Genomic DNA, 20,430 nt, shown 5'->3' on the forward strand with positions numbered 1-20,430 from the left:
AGGATCAATTGAGAGACTAAACATTTACTCTTTCATTGAACAAACCTTTTATGAGTACCAATTTGTACAAAACACTGTGCTAGGTGATGGGACAGTAAATTAGATGTGGTCTGTCCCTTGAGTAGCTTACAGTATAGTAGAGTAAGAAAGCCATGTAAAGAATGAAATTGACTGTAATTGGTGCAATATATGATAGAAATGTAGGGGTGCAAAGGTGAGTAACCAGAAAACGCTCTAATAAAACCATAGTCTTTAAAAATAACTGCTCTTTGAAATACACTGCACTGAAACTTGCAGTGACTTCAGTGATATATCCTTCAGGGAAAAAAAAGTAAAGAATTTATCACCCATTTTTCTTCTTTACTCTTGCACTTCCCTATTGTTCATTTTCTGTTTACCTAGGCTACTTATTGATATCCTTCTTCCATTCTGAGGCTTTACTCACTCTGAAATACATTCAAAAGTTTACCCATGTCTGGACTATATCGAACAAAAAGTTTTTTCACAGCAATGGAAACCATCAACAAAATGAAAATGCAGTGAGAGGGAGCATATATTTGCAACTGATGCAACTGGTAAAGGGTAATATCCAGAATACATAAGGGACTCATTCAACTTAACACCAACCCCCCCCCCCCCCCCCCCCGCAAAAAAAAAATCCAATTAAAAATGGTTAGAGGACATGAATAAACATTTCTCCAAAGAGGATATACAGATGGCCAACAGACATGTGAAAAGATACTTAACATCACTAATCAGGGAAATGGACATCACAACCACAATGAGATATCACCTCATACCTGTCTGAATGACTATCATCAATAAATCAACAAATAATAGGTGCTGATTAGGATGTGGAGAAAAGGGAATCTTACATTCCTTGTGGGGGATGTAAATTAGTGCAGCCACTATGTGAAACAGTATGGAGATTTCTCAAAAAATAAAACATAGAGCTGCTGTACAATCCAGCAACTCCAGTTCTGGGTATTTATCCAAGAATACAAAAATAGTAATTCAAAAAGATATGTGTGTGTGTGTACATATATATATATATGTACACACACACACACACACCCCTATATCATTGTAGCATTACTAGTAATAATCAAGATATGGAAGCAACCTAGATGTCCATCAATAAATGAATGGATAAAGAAGATGTATATAGATACTACAAAATGGATATAGATAAAATGCTGATGGTTGCCAAAGGGGAAGAAGATACAGGGATGTGAATTAGTTAAAAAGTTCATTAAAAGAAAAGCATTGGATCTTTAGTGGTTGGTACATAATTGATACCTCAATAAATCCTGGAAGATGATTTCATTTTCAAATCATTGATGCATTTAGATAACATGAGTGAACAGGTTGAAAAGTTTACCCACCTATAGGGAATACTTGTCAACTTATTCTATGAGGTGAATATTACCTTGGTACTAAAACCAGAAAAAGACACAAAGGAAACTAGATCAAGCTTCTGGTCAAGAGAGCTGAGAAGGTAAACGCGGTACTTGCAACATCAGAATTACAACTAAACTACAAAACAACCATCATTCAGAAGCACTTGAAATCTGATTGAATAGAAGTCCTACAACTAAGGATATAAAGAAGCAACCAGGTCTTGACTGAACTGACTGGTCCCACACCCACATATGGTGGTTAAAAATTGAGAGGGAAGGATATCTTGGATGCAGAGGTTCCTCCTGACGAGTGAGGGCTCCCTCCCTACACCATGCCCCCCAGCACAGGGTTCCAGTATCAGGAAAAGAAGTCCCAATAACTTCTTGTGAAAATAAGCAAGGATTGTGGCTGAGTGAGATGGAGGGCTGCTGAAATCCCATGTGTTCCTCTTAAAGGGCCCATGCCCAGATTTATAGGACTCATGTGCCCTGAGCTTCAGAGCTGGGACAGTAGCTTAAAAGGCTCCAGGGACATATGAAGAGGAATTTGTCTGGCATCAGGGCAAGAGCTGAAGAGGCAGCTTTCTCCCACAGAGAAGTGCTGGAAGAGGCAATTGTTTCTTTGCTGAGCCCTCACTCCACAAATCTGGTAGGTGGGTGCCATATATGAGTCTTTATCATTCTGGCTAACAGTGTTTGCCCCACCCTGGTGATTCCCGAAGATCCCACGATAATACCTATTGGGTCCACCCAAGCCATTTCCAGTGGCTTTTCCATATGAATGGACTGTCTTGGAATGCCTTCTACTTTTTGCGAAGTGGTCTGAGGCTTGGCACTAATGGCAGCTGGCTTTGGTTTACAGATTGGCCTAATCCCAGATACCTCCAAGCACAACACAAGTAGCAGCCACCCGCAGATTGCTTTGTAGCTCATGCTGGGTGGCCCTGGGTAGGTCACAGGTAGCGTCTAAACTTACACCTCTCAGGAGGCCCCAGTGTACAGCTTTAGATCATGTTGAAGCACTACCCAGCTACATTCACAAGTGATACACTCAAAGGGGGGACTCCCCTGAGTACCAGAGGCTCACTAAAGCAAGTCCTGCTTGGTGGGGTCAGCCTCTGCACAGCAGATACTACACAGTGGTCTCACCCAGTCCTTGAAGCTGATTGGCCTGGGGGGTAAATCACTCCTATTGACATGCCAATAGTAATCAAGGCTCAACTACAACAGGTAGGTGCACACAAGCCACACTGTAGGGGGTGGGACGTGTACCTGGAGCACCCAGATCAAGTGACCAGGGAGGCTGGGCACTGGGCCTTTCAGGACACCTACTACATAAGGCCACTCTAACAAGACTGGGAGATGTAGCAGCCTTACCTGATACATAGAAACAAACACAGGGAGGTAACCAAAATGAGGAGACAACAAAACATATCCCAAATGAATGAATAGGACAAAACTACTGAAGAAGAACTAAACAAAATGGAGACAAGCAATCTAGAAGATGCAGAGTTCAAAACATTGATTGTAAGGATGCTCAATGAACTTAGGAAAAGAGTATATGAACTTAGTGAGAAAATCAACAAAGGGATAGGAAACACAACAATGGAGATAGAAACAAAATAACTAGTCAGATTAATAGCTGAAATGAATACATTACAGGGAAATCAACAGTAGAATAGATGAAACAGAGGATCAAATCAGCAATTTGGAAGATAAGGAAGCAGAAAACACCCAATCAGAAAAGCAAAACAAAAAAACCCTCTAAAATATGAGTCTACTATAAGGAACTTCTGGGACAACATTAAGTGTACCAACCTTCCCATTATGTGAGTGCTGGAAGAAGAGAGAGAGCAAGGATTGAAAACCTATTTGAAAAAATAATGACAATAGAGTTCCCTAACCTGCTGAAGTAAATAGACATACAAGTATAGGAAGCATAGACAATCCCAAACAAGATGAACTAAAAAACACCGACAGCAAGACACTTCATACTTAAAATGTCCGAAGTTTAAATATGAAGAGAGAATGTTAAAAGCAAGAGAAAAGCAGTTAGTTATCTACAAGGGTGCTCCCCATGACTGTCAGCTGAATTCTCAACCAAAACTTTGCATTCCAGAAAGTGTCGAAACAAATATTCAAAAAGGTGAAAAGCAAGCACTTAGGACCAAGATTACTCTGCCTCACAAAGCTATCATTTAGAATCAAAGGGCAGATAAAGAGCTGCCCAGACAAGAAAGAGCTAGAGGAGTTCACCACCCACCAAACCAGTATTACAAGAAATGTTAAAGGGTTTTCTTTAAGAAAAACAAGGGGAAAATATAAAAAATATGAATAATGAAATGGCAATAAATATACATCTATCAACAATTTCTTTAAGTGGCAATGGATTAAATGCTCCAATCAAAAGACATACGGTGGATAAGACTCTTATATATACTGTCTACAAGAGACTCACTTCAGATGGAAAAAACACACAGTTTGAAAGTAAAGGGATGGAAAAAGATATTTCATGAAAATGGAAACAAAAGCTGAGGTAACAATACTTAGACAACATAGAGTGTAAAACAAAGGCTATATGACAAAAGACAAGGAAGAACCCAGCAATTGCTCTTCTGGCTATTTATCTCAGCAATTCCTTGCTGGGTTTTATCCAAAGAAAGACAAAACACTAAATTGAAAAGATATGTTCATTGTTCATTGTGCATTGTTTACAATAGCCAAGATATGGAAACAATCTATGTGTCCATCAATAGATGACTGGATAAAGATGAAGTGGTGCATATGTACAGTGGAATATGACTCAGCCATAAAAAAGAATGAAATCTTGCCATCTGCAACATGGTTGAACCTCAAAGGTATTTTTAGAGTGAAGCATCAGAGAAAGGCAAATATCATATGATTTCACCTATATAGAGAATGTAAAAAACAAAATAAATGAACAAACAGACCAGAAACAGACTATTAGATAAAGAGAACATTTTCAGTTGCCAGAGGGGAGGGCGTTTGGGAGAATGGGTGAAAAAGGTGAAGGGAATAAGAAGTACAAATTGGTAGTTACAAAATAGTCGTGGGGATTTAAACTACAACACAGGGACTAAATAATATTGTACTAACTGTGGTATGAGGTAGGTACTAGATTTATCAAGGTGATTACTTGTAAGTTATATCAATGAGCTATACACCTGAAACTAATATAATATTGTATATAAACTGTAATTGAAAAAAATAAAATATTAAAATGAAAAACAAAAAACTAGATCAATGTTTCTTATAGGCACAAAAATTCTCAAAAACACTAACAACCTAAATCTAGAAATATACAGGTGTGGGCAAAAGTAGGTTTGCAGTTGTGAGAATGTGAAACAGAGTTACTGTATTTATTCAGGATTATTAACTTTTTCCACCCCTATTTGTAAAGGATTATACACCATACATAATGGAATTTATCCTAGGAATGCAAGGTTTGTCCAGCATCAATATGATATACCTTATTAAAAGAATAAGAGACAAAATCCACATGGTCATCTCAATAGACTCTGGAAGAAAAGCATTTGTCAAAATCCCACACACCTCATGGTTAAAAAAAAAAAACACCTAAACACGTGATAAATATAATTTGTGAAAACCCCATAGCTAAAATCATACCTTATGATGGACTAAATGTGTTTTCTCTACAATGAGAAATAAGACAAGAATTTTATCTGCTGTTATCATTTATTTTCAGCTTTGTATTTGAGATTCTTGGTAGGGCAATTAGGTAAGAAAAAGAAATCAAGTGCCTCTAGATTGGAAAGGAAGAAGTAAAAATCTCTATTTGTAGATAATATGCTTTTGTTTGTAGAAAACCACAAGAAATCCACTAATAAATGTTTTCAGCAAGGTTGCAGTGTACACATTCAATATATTAAAATCAATTTTATTTTTAAACATTAGCAATGAACAATTTGAATGTGAAACTAAAACAATTTTATTTAAATAGCTGCAAAAAGGATAAAATTCTTAGGGATACTTTTTTTTCGATTTAAAACTTGTACTCTAAAAACAAAACATTGTTGAAAGCTTTGAAGAAGTTACAAATAAACTGAACATGTGAAAGAGCTCACATGTTTATGGATCAGAATAGAAGACAAAATATTGTCAAGATGGTAATCTACAAATTAACCTGAATTCTCAACACAATTCTTGTTAAAATCGCAAGTGGTATTTTTGCTACCACTTGGAATAGCAACTTACTACAAAGCTAAAAAGATAGTGGTACCAGAATAAGTATAGACATATAGATCAATGTAATAGAGTGGGGGGGGGACGAGAAGTAAACTTTAACATTTATGGTCAATTAGTTTAGTTTAACAGGGAGCCAAGACAATTCAATAGAGGTAGTCTTTCCAACAAAAGTTGCTGGGACAACTGGTTATTTACTTGCAAAAGAATAAAGCTGAACCCCTATTTCACACCATCCATAAAAATAAATTCAAAATGAACTATAGATCTAAATATAAGGGCTAAAACTATACAATGCTTAGAGAAATATAAATAAGTACACTTGATTTCTTCAACAATGTGGGGATTAGGTGTGCCAACCTCTCCTCCACTCCTACAAAGTTGAAAATTTACAACTTTGACTACCAAAGTAAATAAATTTACTTTTGACTACCAAAAAATGTTGACTGAAGCCATGCGAGTAACAAACAGTTGATTAATGCCTACTTTGCACATTATATGTATTATATACTATGTTCATACAATAAAGTAAACTAGATAAATGAAAATGTTATTAAGAAAACCACAAGGAAGAGAAAATACATTTAAAGTACTGCAGTGTATTTATCAATACTGTAAGTTAATGTCATCTGTTTTTAAGGTAAAGCATCTGTTAGTACCTACATCAATATTGTCTTAAATACAAAACACTGTAGATGTTATACATATTACTAACACTAGACATAAAAAATGAAAAGGTGAAAAATTCATATTTGTTTACAGATATAAAGATGTATGCATTGATAACAAAGATGCAGCAATATGATTGCTTTATGGTAGCCTAGTGCAGTCAATAATGAAGGGAGAGAGAGAGAGGGAAAGAGGCGCATACTGTACAGTAATGACATCCTTCGAAAGCAAAGTTATAAAACAGAAAGCACATTAATTTTATATTAAATATCACTCACCTAAATATATGTAAGGATAGGCTATCCACTTCCATACACAAAGTGTTTTGCTCAAAGTGTTTTACATGAGGAATACTTAGTGATTATGATGATGACACAAAAATGTCTTATACAGTTGCCATACAGTCATTAGATATTCACACAAACTTGTGTACACAGCAGATAAGCTTATTAACTGTACAGCATGACAATTATTTACTATTCATTAAGTGGAAGTGGATCACTTTCATCCCTATCATCTTTACGTTGAGTAGGCTAAGGAGGAGGAAGAAGAGAAAGCATTGGTCTTGCTGTCTCAAGGGCAGCAGAGGCAGAAGAGGTGGAGGAGATGGAAGGGAAGGCAGGAGAGCCAGGCACACTTAGTGTAACTTTACAAAAACACATTGTAATTTTTGTATGACTTTTTGCTTTTCCATTTCTCTAAAAATGTTTCTATATACTTCTAGTCCTTCCACTGTTTTTTTTTTTCTGTTTTTTTTTCCTTTTTAGTATTGGTGCCTGTGTCATAAAAGGGTCCATGTCATAAAAGAAGTCAAAAGCAGTCTTGAATAAACAGAACCCTTCTGTTAAATTGCCTAACAACAGTTTGTTTTCTGGCACTGCTTTTTTTACATGTTCTTCCTCATCATCTGCACTGGTTCAGATGTACTCATCTCTATCAAGATGTTTTCTGTTAATTCCTCTTGTGGGGTGCCTATTGGCTCTTGAACATCTCTAAGACCTATATCTTGAAACCTTCCACCACTCTGCTTTTTTTTTTTTTTTTTTGCCATATCCACAATCTCTTTCATGGTTTCATTGATTGTCTGTGTAATACATACTGTGAAGTCATGCACAACATCTGGACATTTTTCTCCAGCAGGAATTTGTTATTTTGGGCTTTATGACTTTATAACAATGATGGCATCTTCAATGGTGTCATCCTTCTAGACTTTCACGATGTTGTATCAGGGTTCTCTTCCATAGTGTTCACAATCCTTTCCATGGAGTACTGTGTATAATGAGCCTTAAAGGTCCTTATGACCCTCTGATCGAGAGGCTGAATTAGAAACATTGTGTTTGGGGTCAAGTAGATCACTTTGATGCTTTTGATGTTGAACTCATGGGATTCTGGGTGGCCAGAGTCATTGTCCAATATTAAAATAACTTTAAATGGCAGTCTCTTACTGGCAAGGTACTCTCTTCAGGGAAAGCATCAGTGGAACCAATCCAGAAAAAAAGTTCTTATCCAGGCTTGTTTGAGCCTTATTTATTTATCATCATTGGCACTATTACAGGTGTACCTTTGCCCCACTCCTCCACCCACTCCCTGCCCTCCCCAGGTCTTCACCACATTGTTGTCTGTGTCCATGGGGGCTACATAGATACACCTTTATGCTCCTTGGCTAATCTCTTCCAGTCCTCCCTCACCCCTCTCCCCACTGAGATTTGTCAGTCTGTTCCATGTATCCATGCCTCTGGTTTTATTTTGTTCATCAGTTTATTTTGCTCATCATTATATTTTCTCTACAAGGCTTGGGATTTAGCAGCTTTATAGGTAAGGGCAGTCCTGATCATGAATTGTACTGCATTTGCACAAAATAGTAGAGTTAGCTTGTCCCTTCCTGTCTTAAATCCTATTGTTTGGGGTTTGATATTCTTTCCTTTATGTCCCTTGCTCTAGGGGACATATTGGTGAAAATATTGCTGTATGGAATGTCTGAGATTTTCCTGCCTATGTTCTCCTCTAGGACTTTTATGGTGTTTCATCTTATGTTTAAATCTTTTATCCACCTTGAGTTTATTTTTGTGTATGGTGTAAGCTGCTGGTCGAATGTCATTGTTTTTGCTTATAGCTAGTTGTCCAGGTCTCCCAACACCATTTGTTGAAGAGGCTACTCCATTTTATACTTCTTTCCCTTTGATGAATATTAATTGACTATAGAGACTTGGGTTTATTTCTGGGCTCTCTATTCTGTTCCATTGACCTATTTGTTCTTATGTGAGTACCAGATGGTTTTGATTATCATGGCCTTGTAATATAGTTTCATATCAGGTATTGTGATCCCTCCTACTTTGTTTGTCTTTCTCAAAATTGCTGCGGCTATTCAGGGTCACTTATAGTTCCATATAAATTTTTGAAATGTTTTTTCTATATCTGTGAAATATGTCATTGGTATTTTAATAGGGATTGCATTGAATCTATAAATTGCTTTGGGTAGTATGGCCATTTTGATGATGTTGATTCTTCCAATCCATGAACATGGTATATGCTCCCATTTATTTGTGTCTTCCTTAATTTCTTTCTTCAGTGTTGCACAGTTTTCTGAGTGAAGTTCTTTTACCTCCTTGGTTATATTTACTCCTAGGTACTTTATTTTTCTTGTTGCTATGTCAAATGGGATTTTTTTCCTGATTTCTGTTTCTGATATTTCATTGTTGGTATACAAAAATTGCTCCGATTTCTGAAGATTGATTTGTATCCTGCGGTTTTGCCAAATTCAGTTATTGGATTGAGTAGTTTTTTGGTGGAGTCTATAGGGTTTTCTGTGTAGACTATCATGTCATCTTCAAACAGTGACAGTTTTACTTCCTCCTTTCCAATTTTAGTTTTGTACCATTAGTCATAACACCCAAATATTGGACACAACCCAAAATGCCTGTTGACTGATAACTAGATAAACAATATTTATTCAGCAATAAAAAAGAATGAAGTACTGATACATCCTAGAACACGGATGAAGTTTGAAAACATTATGCTAAGTGTTAAGAAGCCAGTCACAAAGATTACACATATATGTTCTATTTATGTGAAGTGTCCAGAATATGTAAATTATAGACAGAAAGTAGCTTACTGTTTGCTTCATTCCAAGAGAAAAAGGAGAACTTGGGAGTGATGCCTAAGAGTACAGGGTTCCTTTCTGAGGTGATGAAAATGTTCTAAAAAAAGATTTTGGTGATGGTTGTACAATTTTGTGAGCATAGTAAAAACCAGTAAGTTTTAGACTTTAAATGGGTGAATTCTGTAGTATGTAAATTATATCTTAGTAAAGCTATTAAAAAGATTTACCTACCTCTCTAGGAATATATATAGTATCTGCCCTGTAGTTTAAGTTCAAGACCCCAACCTTTACAAAGTTTTTGCTGATTAATAGTAATTTATTTGATTAATCCTATTATAATTATACACATGTAATTTACTACTTCTGTTGGTTGTGTTTGCCTCTAGTATTTAATAGCCATTGTTTGTGTGTAGAGATTATGCCTCATGTCCATTACCAATATTAACCGTCTCAATGCTGTACTGATAGGTAACCTCTGGAAACCCAAATTTTCATTCATTATGTAGTGATTCCTATTTTTAAAAAATATTTTATTTATTTATTTTTAGAGAGAGGGGAAGGGAAGGAGAAAGAGAAGGGGAGAAACATCAGTGTTTGGTTGCCTCTCACGCACCCCCTACTGGGGACTTGGCCTTCAACCCAGGCATGTGCTCCGGAGTGGGAATCAAACTGGCAGCCCTTTGGTTTGCTGGCCCATGCTCAATCCACTGAGCAACACCAGCCAGGGCAGTGATTCCTGTTTTTAAGGAAACTATTAAGATGATTGCTATTCCTTTTTTTCATTGTGATTCAAATGTACAATGACTATAGAGTTATGCTTTGTATGGGTGAGAAAACATAATTTACATTTTTTAGAAAGGATTTTCATAAACTTTAAAGTTTTGCAAATATATACCTATGTGTTGGGTTTGTTGCTTTAAATATTATTAATAAAACATTTGTTGAGCATGTATTATATATGTGTAACTGTGCTGAGCTCTAGTAAGATACAGAAAATGTTTGCAAATATACCTATTTTTTAAAAAAATTTTAAATCTTACCCAATGATATATATTTTTATTGATTTTAGAGAGAGAGGAAGGGAGAGAGAGAATGAGAGACATTGATGTGAGAGAGAGACATTGACCAGGTCCTCATGCATGCACCCTGACCAGGTATCAAACCCACCACTCAGGTATGCGCCCTGACCAGGAATCAAACCTGCAACCCTTTGGTGCATGGGATGCTGCTTCAACCAACTGAGCCACCTGTCCGGGGCAAATATACCTGTTTCTAATGATCTCACAGTCTAATGGGGTCAGGGGGAGTGATTTCAGAGACAAAGATGAGAAGTTTAGGACTAGACAAACTAAGCACTAAAATGAATTCTGGGGTTGTCTGGAAGATTCACATGGGCCAGAGTTGTTCAGAAAATTTATGTGGAGGAATGAGACTTTCAGATAGGCTTGTTAAAAAAAATTATTCTTGTTTTTTAGGTATTAAATTCAAAACATGAACAGTGATATATATTACCAATGTTCAAGTCTGATTTGGCTTGAACTATTTAATATAGTTGCCTATTACATATTCCTGAAGATTTAGAAAAGTCAAAGTAATGGATAACAGAAAAGATCCTCCATTCTTCAATGAAGATAACGTGGGACGATTTTACTACAAAATTCCCTTCTATGATACCATGGAGCTCTTCATTGAAACATTGACTGGAACATGTTTTGAACTGAGAGTTTCACCCTTGGAAGCTGTTATTTCTGTGAAAGCAAAAATTCAAAGATTGGAAGGTACTCATCTTTCTTTATTTTTAGGCTATAAAGATTAAATCTGTTCATCAAGCGTGTATAATAACTTTAAATTTTCTTACAGAGAAACTGTCAAACATACATGGGATTAAAAAGTATAGGATAATGAACTCCCATATAGCCCTTACTCAGCTGCAACAGTTATCAGTTCATGAGCTATCTTGTTACCATTCCTGCATTCCCCCACCTCATTCCCCTTCTACCAAGTATTTTTGAAGCAAATCCATTGTATCACGTTAATGGTGTGGGGGGTGGGGGGTGGGGGGGCGGGGCTCTGCGGGCCACCACGGTTGAAAATAAATCTACCATGACATGATCTGCTTGGAGAGGAGAGGTGGCCGATCTCTCAAAGGAGAAAGGCCAAGAGCCTTTTCCTCAATGGGCTTTTATTGGGTTCAATTTGCCGAGGAATACAGGTAAAGCTCATCAATCATTATGAGGCAGTAAGGATCAAACAATAGATAACAAAGAACTCTGAGGGCTTATTCTGAGTCAGGGTCAGTTAGCTAAAGGGCTATAAGACTTTGGGAAACAAACTCATTTCAGGCTTTGACCCTTATCATTTAAATTGAGGGTATTAGCAAAGCAGGTTTCACAGGATTTTATGCATTCTTTCTTAGGCCTGATCTCCCCAGGGAACCTGCCCTTTCCAGCACAGGGCCGCACCCACCTCTGGCATTGTTTCAGGCTTAAGTCAGGCAGAGGAAGTAAGGCAGCCAAGAGATTAGGAGACTTCTTGCAGACAGAATGAGGACTCAGGCTAGTTAAAGCCGAGGGTTGAGGGCCCATCACTCCCTTTTTCTATAGCCCCCCAAGTCCTTCCCTGTGGGCCTTTTTTGTGACCATGCCTGTCTTAGGTCATCCCTCCCTTGAGGAATCTTACCCGTCATTGGCTAACTGGTCAGGCTCAGGGCCAAGCAGGGTGAAGTAAAGTGGGCAGAGATGGCACCCCTGCCAGAGAGATAAGCTTTGTCTCCTTAGTGGCTTATGGTCCCAAGGTCTCTGACTCAGCTTTAGCCACGGGGGTTTACAGCTTCTGAAACCAGGCAGGGCGGTTCCCAACAGGTGTGAAATAACATTTTAAAATAGTTTTCCAACAGCTTATGATAACATCTAAATTCTGCCATAACTACCTTACAGTTACTTTTAATGGGAAATAGTCATTGAGTTTCCTTTGAGAAAACTTTTTCTTTTTGAATGTGGAGATTTTCTGAGAAGAGTTTTTGGCTTACATTTACATAGATTTGAAGTTTCTTCAGTATAGCAGAGATACTGAATATTGTACATCTCTTTTGTGATTTACTTGTGTAAAGTGTCATAAATTACTTAGTGTAAAATTAGAATCTTTATCTTTGTAATTTGCAGATTTGTCACATAAATACTATTGGCCTTTATAGTTCTTAAAATCCAGTATTGACTAGAAAATTAAATTGCTCCATATAACGCTAAAATAGATCTTTGCTTTTTGAGTCAGCTGGAATTTGCTTGTAAAGGTGGTAACTAGCATTGCCTTCCAGGCCATATTAAATTTAAAATTGTAGAAGGATGAGAACGGTTGGAATTTTTTGTTTCTAAAGTCAAGAATCCTGGTATCTGAGCTTCTGAGGACTTGCTGTTTCACCAGTAACTAACTTCTTGTACTCTGTAGCAGGAGGCCTTGGCAGGGTAAATCCAGTGGCTTTGACAGTTATTAGACAATTGGGAAATTAAATGAGATAAAATGTAAAATGCCTGTTATCTCAAACTGCTTGGGCTGTCATACCAAAATGCCATAGACGGGGTGGCTTAAAGAACAGAAATTTATTTTCTCACAGTTCTGGAGGCTGAAAGTCTAAGCTCAGGATACCAGCATGGCCATGTTCTGGTGGGGGCTTTCCTGACTTGTAGATGGCTACCTTCTCACTGTGTCCTCACAGAGTAGACAGGGAGAGGGAGAGGGAGAGGAAAGGGAGAGAAATAAAGAAATGGGGTGAGGGAGCAAGAGAGTAAGAGGTGGGGGGTGAGGGGAGAGAGAGAGAGTGAGTGAGTTCGTTTCTTCTTACAAGGGCATTGACTCCACCAGGAGGTCCTTACCTTTATGACTTCATCTAAACCTGATTATCTCCCAAAGGCCCTGCCTCCAAAGTCTATTACCTTGGGAGTCTCTGATAAATTTTGGGGAGACAGAGTTCAGCCTATAGCACCTACCACTAGTGGTCAGTAGATCATAATTCCTATTCCCATTCCTCATCCTCATACCCCTCACACCTTCCTTTCCTCCTATTTTTCAAGCCATTGACATTTGGGAGTGGTTTGGGGTATGTTGAGCATAACCTACTCTATTCTAACTGATACAGTATCAAATAGGTATCCATTTTTTCATTCTATGATTGACTGTCTACAACCAGTTATTGAATTAGTTTAGTCGTTTCTCACTAAAGTAATTTTGTATCTGTCATGTATAATATTTTTATACACAGCTCTTTTGATCACTGACTTTGGCTCTACCTATGCCAATATTATACTGTCTTATTTATTATAATATAATTTATAAGTTTTGATAGCTTGTGGTGCCCATACACATTAATGATTGTTATGTCTTCTTGGAGAGTTGACTCATTTGTCATTATGGAGTGCCCCTCTTTATCTCTGATTAATTTCTTGCTCTGAAGTATGCCTTTCTTTGTTCCTTTCTTTCTAGAAGCATCACACCGATCTTCTCACATAATGATCTCCCTGTGTATATGTGTGTCTATATCCATATTTCCTCCTTTCTATAAGGACACCAGTCATGTTGGATTAGGGCCCTCCCTAATGACCTCATTTTAACTTGATTACATCTGTAAAGACCCTACCTCCAACGAAGGTCACATGCTGAGGTACTGAGTGTTAGGACTTCAAGATAGGAAATTTTGGTGGATACAGTTCAACCTATAACTAGTATCAACAGTTGTGTCATTATTGGAAAACATTACTGCCATTTACTACCACCATAATCAAAATATAGGACAGTTCCATTGCCTGCCAAAATTCTCCTATGCCTTTGTGGTGCACCTCTTCCTGTAAACCAAGCTCCTGGCATCCAGTGATCTGTTTCTGTCCCTGTCTGCCTTTTCTTGAATTTCATGTAAAAGGAATCACAGAGTACATAGCTGTTTGTGTCTACCTTTTTTCACTTTTGCATAATACATAATGAATTTGAGAGGTAACCCTATTTTTACATATATCAATACCTCATTTGATTTATAGCTGAGTAGTGTTCCATTGTACAGATATTGATATACTTCACTTATTCATTTCTAGCTCGAGGATCATTTGGATTGTTAATAGTTTTGGTGATTATGAATTAAAGCTATTATAAATGTTCATGTACAGTTTTTTACGGGAACTTAGGTTTTCATTTCACTTAGGTAAATACTTAGGAGTGGAATTGCTGAGTTGTGCAGTAAGTGTAAATTTAATTTCATAAGAAACTGCCAAACGATTTTTCAGAGTGGCTGTACTGTTTTGTAATCCTGTGAGGAATGTCCAAAAGTTTTAATTGCTCTGCGTCATCATTAGCATGTGGTATTGTTTTGGTGGTTTTTGTTTTTGTTTATTTTTTGCCATTCTAATGGATACCTGTGATATCTCTTTGTGGTTTCAATTTGCATCTCCTTTATGCCTAATATTGAGCACCTTTTTACTTGCTTATTGGTTATCTGTATGTCTTCTTTGGTGAAGGGTCTATTCAATCTTTACTCATTTTTTTAAAGCAGTTGTTTTCTTGTTACTATGTTTTGAAAATCCTACTATTTTAAAATTCTCCATTATGGTTTTTATGTCGTCTTTGACCCCTGAATTACTTAGAAGTGTACTTTATTTCCATACTTAAGGAATTTTTAAAAATGTATTTTATTATTAATCACTAATTTAGTTGCAGGTAGTGAATATAACTTAATTTTTTTAAGTTAATGATTTTTAGTAGTGTTTATGAATTTAATCTTAAATAGAATAAAATACTGAAGTTTAAAAAAAAATTTAAAATTTCTTTTTTAGAGAGAGGGGAAGGAAGGGAGAATGAAAAGGAGAGAAACATCCATGTGTGAGAGAAACATCTATAGGCTGCCTCTCACATGCCCTCAACTGGGACCCTGGCCTGCAACCCAGGCATATGCCCTGACCAGTAATTGATCTGGTGACCCTTCGGTTCACAGGATGGTGCTCAATCCAATGAGCCACACCAACCAGGCCAATAGAATACTTATGGTAAACATGGTATTCATATGTTTTTGAGTCTTGTAGCAGTCTGGGTTCATTACAAAATTCATTTGTGATGTAGAAAGAGCAGGAAGAAAAGTTGATGAGATGAATCATTGGTATGACAGTTTTAAGTGTAATGTCTTCAAAATTAGAATCAAACAGACTTCTGATTCTGACCATACAGTAGAAATGTTTCCGAAAAGAGAATGCAGATTCTGGGTAAAACTTTTTTAAAAATACATTTTTCAATGTTTCAACAATTCTTTAAGAAGAGGCAGTGTAGCAGATGTTTGTTTCAAAAGCATTTCCCAATCTCTGGTGACTCCACAGCTTGAGGCAGAAGGGAAAGGAGAGAAAATCTGGTATGGTAGTACAATGGGAAGCTAGCTCAGAGTAAATATTTGTTACCCTAACCCCTGAACCACCATGTTTGTGGTTGTTTTGTTTTGTTTTCCTCCCTACTTTGTGCCATTACAAGGTACTCTAGGATCATCTTGTGTATTTCCCTGTCTTAATATGAGACGTTTTTTCAGTGGGATCCCTGGTTCCTTTTATTGAACTAAGGTATTAGAAATCAAGATCTGGGCGTGACAATTGACTTTCTAACAATAACAGAAACCACAAGACTATGGAATATTATCTCACAGGACTGAGAGAAATAGCAATCTCTACCTAGCATTGAATTGATCTTTCAAGGATTAGGACACAATAAAGGCATTTCCAGAAAAACAAAACTTGGGATTTCCCAACAACAAATTCTTCCAAAGGAATTTCTGAAGGATATTTTCTTAGAAGGCAAATGGTTCCTAAAGGAAGATGACAATACAAGATGGAATGGTTATCAAAATAGCACATTTGTGGCTGAATCTAAATAAATATTTACTTAATAACACTAAAACAGTAATATGTGATGGCTTGAAAAAGTCAATTTAAAATCCTGGTAACAATGACATAGAAGTCAAGGTGTAGTTGTGTGTAATGAGAGTGCTAAGGCTCTTAGTGTTGTTCATGAGGAGGTTAAAGATGTGATTAACTTTAGAATTTATTTCATTAAATATGTCTATTTAAATTTCTAGAGTAATCAGTAGAGATTAGAAATAGTTGGGTAATTTCCAAATGATAGAAGTAAGATAGTGAAAATGAATAGATATATATCAGTAATTCCAATAGGGGGAAATGGGTAAAGCTCTCTAATTAAAAGTCAACTGATAGACTGGTTTAAAAAAAAATCATGTGAAATGCTTTTTACAAGGGACCTAATCTAAAATTATAAGGACCAAAATTGTTGAAAGTAAAAGGATTAAAAGATATACCAATCAAATACTAACCTGAGGAAAGCTGGTGTTTCTGTATTACCATATTTTGCCATGTATAATGTGTACCCACAGATTATTATACCCATGACATGTAATTATTATACCCATGTATAATGCACATCCTTATTTTTCCCTCAAAAACTTGGGCAAAAAAGTGTGTATTATACATGGCAAAATATGCTAATAACATCATTATATAAAATATATTTTAAAGTGAAACACGTGAACAACTCATGTAGAAGGATATTTGTAGTATTCTTGGTAATGTCAAAGTTCTAGAAACAACTCAAGTGAGTATACTAGAATGGATAAATTGTGGTATATGTAAATATATGTGTCATATATTCTAATTCTATGTGATAGTTCACAACAGAGAAACTAATAAAATAATAGTTTCATGCATGACATGGATGAATTGAAAACAATGGTGAATAATAAAAATGAACCATACAGGAGCACATACATTATGATTCCACTTATATAAAGATCAAGAATAAAGGAACAGAGAAGAACTACAGAAATCAGAAAGCAATAAAATGGAGTAACTACATACCTATCGATGCTTAACATTAAATGTAAATTGATTAAATGCTCCAGTCAAAAGACATAGGGTGGCTGAATGGGGAAGAAAACAAGATTTACACATATGCTGACTACAAGAGATCAAAAGACACACACAGCCTAAAAGTAAAGGGATAGACAAAGATATTTCATGTATATGGAAATGAAAAAAAAAAAAGACTGGGTAGCAATACTTATAAAAGAAAATGAAGGGATTGGCCAAAGAACATGTGTATAACCGATAAACGCAGACAACAGTGTGGTGATGGCCAGAGGGAAGGGAGAGTGGGGGCTGGGAGGAGGGGGGCAAAAGGGAGTAGAAATGGGGGTACACCTACATTAGTGTCAACAATAAAAATAAATTAAAAAATACTACATATGTAAAGCTATTAGCATAGTGCCTGGGACTGAATGAACACCAAATAAATAATTACGACTGTGTTTATCAAGGAACGTGTATAAAGGACCCATGGACAAGGACAATGGGTGGGGAGAGTTGAATGTGGGAGAGAGGGGGTGGGCAGACAGGAGAGAACAATGGGGGAAAAATGGAGATAACTGTAATTGAAGAACAATACAAAAATTATACAAAATAACTACTATGTTTATTTTTCTCTATATATAAAGTGCCAGAGTTCACAAAGATGACAATTTTTGGTTTTATGAATATAATGACTGAGGCTAAATATGCCCACTGGGTGGTTAATTGTCATTTATTCATTCTTTCATTTGTCAAATGTTGGTTGAGGAACTTCCATGTACAATACCTTGTATTTGCTACAGTGATGACTGAAATCCCCTCCCCTGTTGAGGGGTTCAGAGACTAATGGATGTTTAATTCAATTACATGCATCGATAACAGATTTCATGTGCATCACTACTATGCCTTGTAAATGTCTGCCTCCTCCTGCAAAGTACTATTCTATTGATGTTAGAGACTAAATCTTACTTGGTCAGCCTCACAGTACTTACTTAATACACTATTTGGCACTTAGATCACAATAAATATGTGCTAAATTGACTTGAATAAAATGGAATCATTGTTCGTAGGAAGCATTGTTATTTATCATTAAAATATTTAGGTAATAAAAATAAATTTTAAAAGGTTGTAACAAGAGACAATGAATGGCATTTCATAATGATAAAGGGGTCAATCCAATAAGAGGAAATAACTCTTGTAAAGGTCAAAAGGGGGCAAAAGAAATAATACCACATATTTAGAAGTAAAGCAGTAACACAATAACAAAAAGCAGAATGATTCACACCAAATTTGGAATGGTGATTACTCTGGGAGAGAAGGAAGAAGGTGTAGTTGGGGAGTGGCATAAAAGAGTGTTTTTCTTCATATTCTTACTAACACTTGGTATGATCAGTCTTTTTAGTCATTTTAATAGGTGTATAGTGATATCTCATTGTGGTTTTAATTTCCCTAATGACTAATGACACTGAACATCATGAGCTTATTTGCCATCCATATATATTCTTTATTGAAGTGTCTATTCAACATTTTTACCCATTAAAAAAAAAATCATGTTGTTTTCTTATTGTTGAGTTTTGAGAATTCTTTGTATGTACTGAATATGGGTCTTTAATTAGATATATGTTTTGCTAAGGTTTTCTTTTTATTCTCTTAACAGTGTCTTTTTTGAAGAGTTAAAATTTTAATTTTGCTATATTCAAATTTATCAAAAAATTATGAACATGGATGTCATATCTAAAAAATTTTTCTCTATTTCAGGTTACAAAATTGTGTTCCTATATTTTCCTCTAAAGTTTCAGTTACATTGATTGGGTTTTAAAATATTAAACCAGCATTCTTGGAAATAACCTTTCTTCATCATGCTTTCTTATTTAAATTTGTTGTTGAATTCTGTTTGCTAAAACTTTGTGTAGGATATTTGTATGTGTGTTTATGAAGGATATTGATTTTATCATGTTATGACTTTGTCTGGTTTTGGTATAACGTAATAATACTGTCTTCATGGAATGAATTGGGACTATTTCTTCTGCAATTTTAGGAAGAGAGAGTAGAATTAGTATATATCCTCACCTATGAAGCCGTATCTTTAATAAATATAGGGCCATTCAATTTATCTTTTTCTTCTTGAATGAGCTTGGGGAGCTTCTGTCTTTCAAGGATTTTGTTCATTAGTTGTTGAATTTTATTGGCATAGAGTTTATTCAATTTCTCTCTCTATATATTCTTCAATATATATAATTTTTGTTGTTGTTCAACTGCAGTTGTCCCACCTTTCTCCCCATGTCTCTTCCTGCCTTGCCCCACCACCACTCCCTGTCAATCCCCACCCCATTGTCTGTGCCCATGAGGCCTCTATTCATGTTCCTTGACTTGCACCTTCCCCTTATTTCCCCCCATCCCCGCTATCCCCCTCTCTCTCCCTTCTGGTCGATGTCAATTTGTTCTTCATTTCTATGTCTCTGGTTTTCTTTTGCTTGTTCGTTTTTTCTTGATTAAATTCCATTTATAGGTGAGATCATACAATATTTGTCTTTCACTGCCTGTCTTATTTCACTTAGCATAATAGTTTCCAGTTCCATCCATACAGTTGCGAAGGGTAAAAGTTCCTTTTTCCTTCCTGTCGCTTAGTATTCCATTGTGTAAATGAACAACAGTTTTGAGGGGTTTAAAATTTTATTTATTTATTTATTTTTAGACAGGGTAAGGGAGGGAGGGAGAGAAATATCAATATGCTATTGACTCCCACATGCCCCCTAGAGGGAACCAGGCCCTCAACCCAGGAATGTGCCCTAGACTGGGAATTGAACCAGCGACCCTTTGGTTCATAGGCTGGCACTCAGTCCACTGAGCCACACCAGTTATGGCAAAACACAGTTTTTTGATCCACTTATTTACTGATGGGCTGTTTCCAGCACTTGGCTGTTGTAGATAACATTGCTATAAACGTTGAAGTGCATGGGTTCTTTTCAGTTGGTGTTTTAGGATTCATAGGGTATAATCCCAGCAGTGGGATCACTGGATCAAAAGGCAGTTCCATCTTTAGGTTTTTTAGTAAATTCCATACTGTATTCCACAGTGGTTGCACCAGTGTGCATTCCCACCAAGAGTGCAATAGGGTTCCCTTTTCTCCACAACCTCACCAGCACTTGTTTGTGGATTTGCT

General features: G+C 36.4%; 1 protein-coding gene across 6 annotated transcripts in view; it reads left to right on the forward strand.

Annotated features, from left to right (window-relative positions):
• ZFAND4 (zinc finger AN1-type containing 4) overlaps window positions 1–20,430 on the forward strand; it is a 190,148-nt gene that overhangs the window by 2,581 nt on the left and 167,137 nt on the right. For 3 of the 6 annotated variants that reach the window (XM_045195984.2, XM_024561409.3, XM_024561408.3), the window contains exon 2: window positions 10,869–11,171. The exons of the other annotated variants lie outside the window; for them this stretch is intronic. In XM_045195984.2, coding sequence (XP_045051919.1) covers window positions 10,988–11,171 — 184 coding nt within the window. In that variant the 5' untranslated portion in view covers window positions 10,869–10,987. The remainder of the gene's footprint in view (window positions 1–10,868; window positions 11,172–20,430) is intronic. 6 annotated transcript variants of the gene reach the window in all.

Source organism: Desmodus rotundus, chromosome 4, assembly GCF_022682495.2.
Source record: "Desmodus rotundus isolate HL8 chromosome 4, HLdesRot8A.1, whole genome shotgun sequence".
Taxonomy (NCBI): Eukaryota; Metazoa; Chordata; class Mammalia; order Chiroptera; family Phyllostomidae; genus Desmodus; species Desmodus rotundus.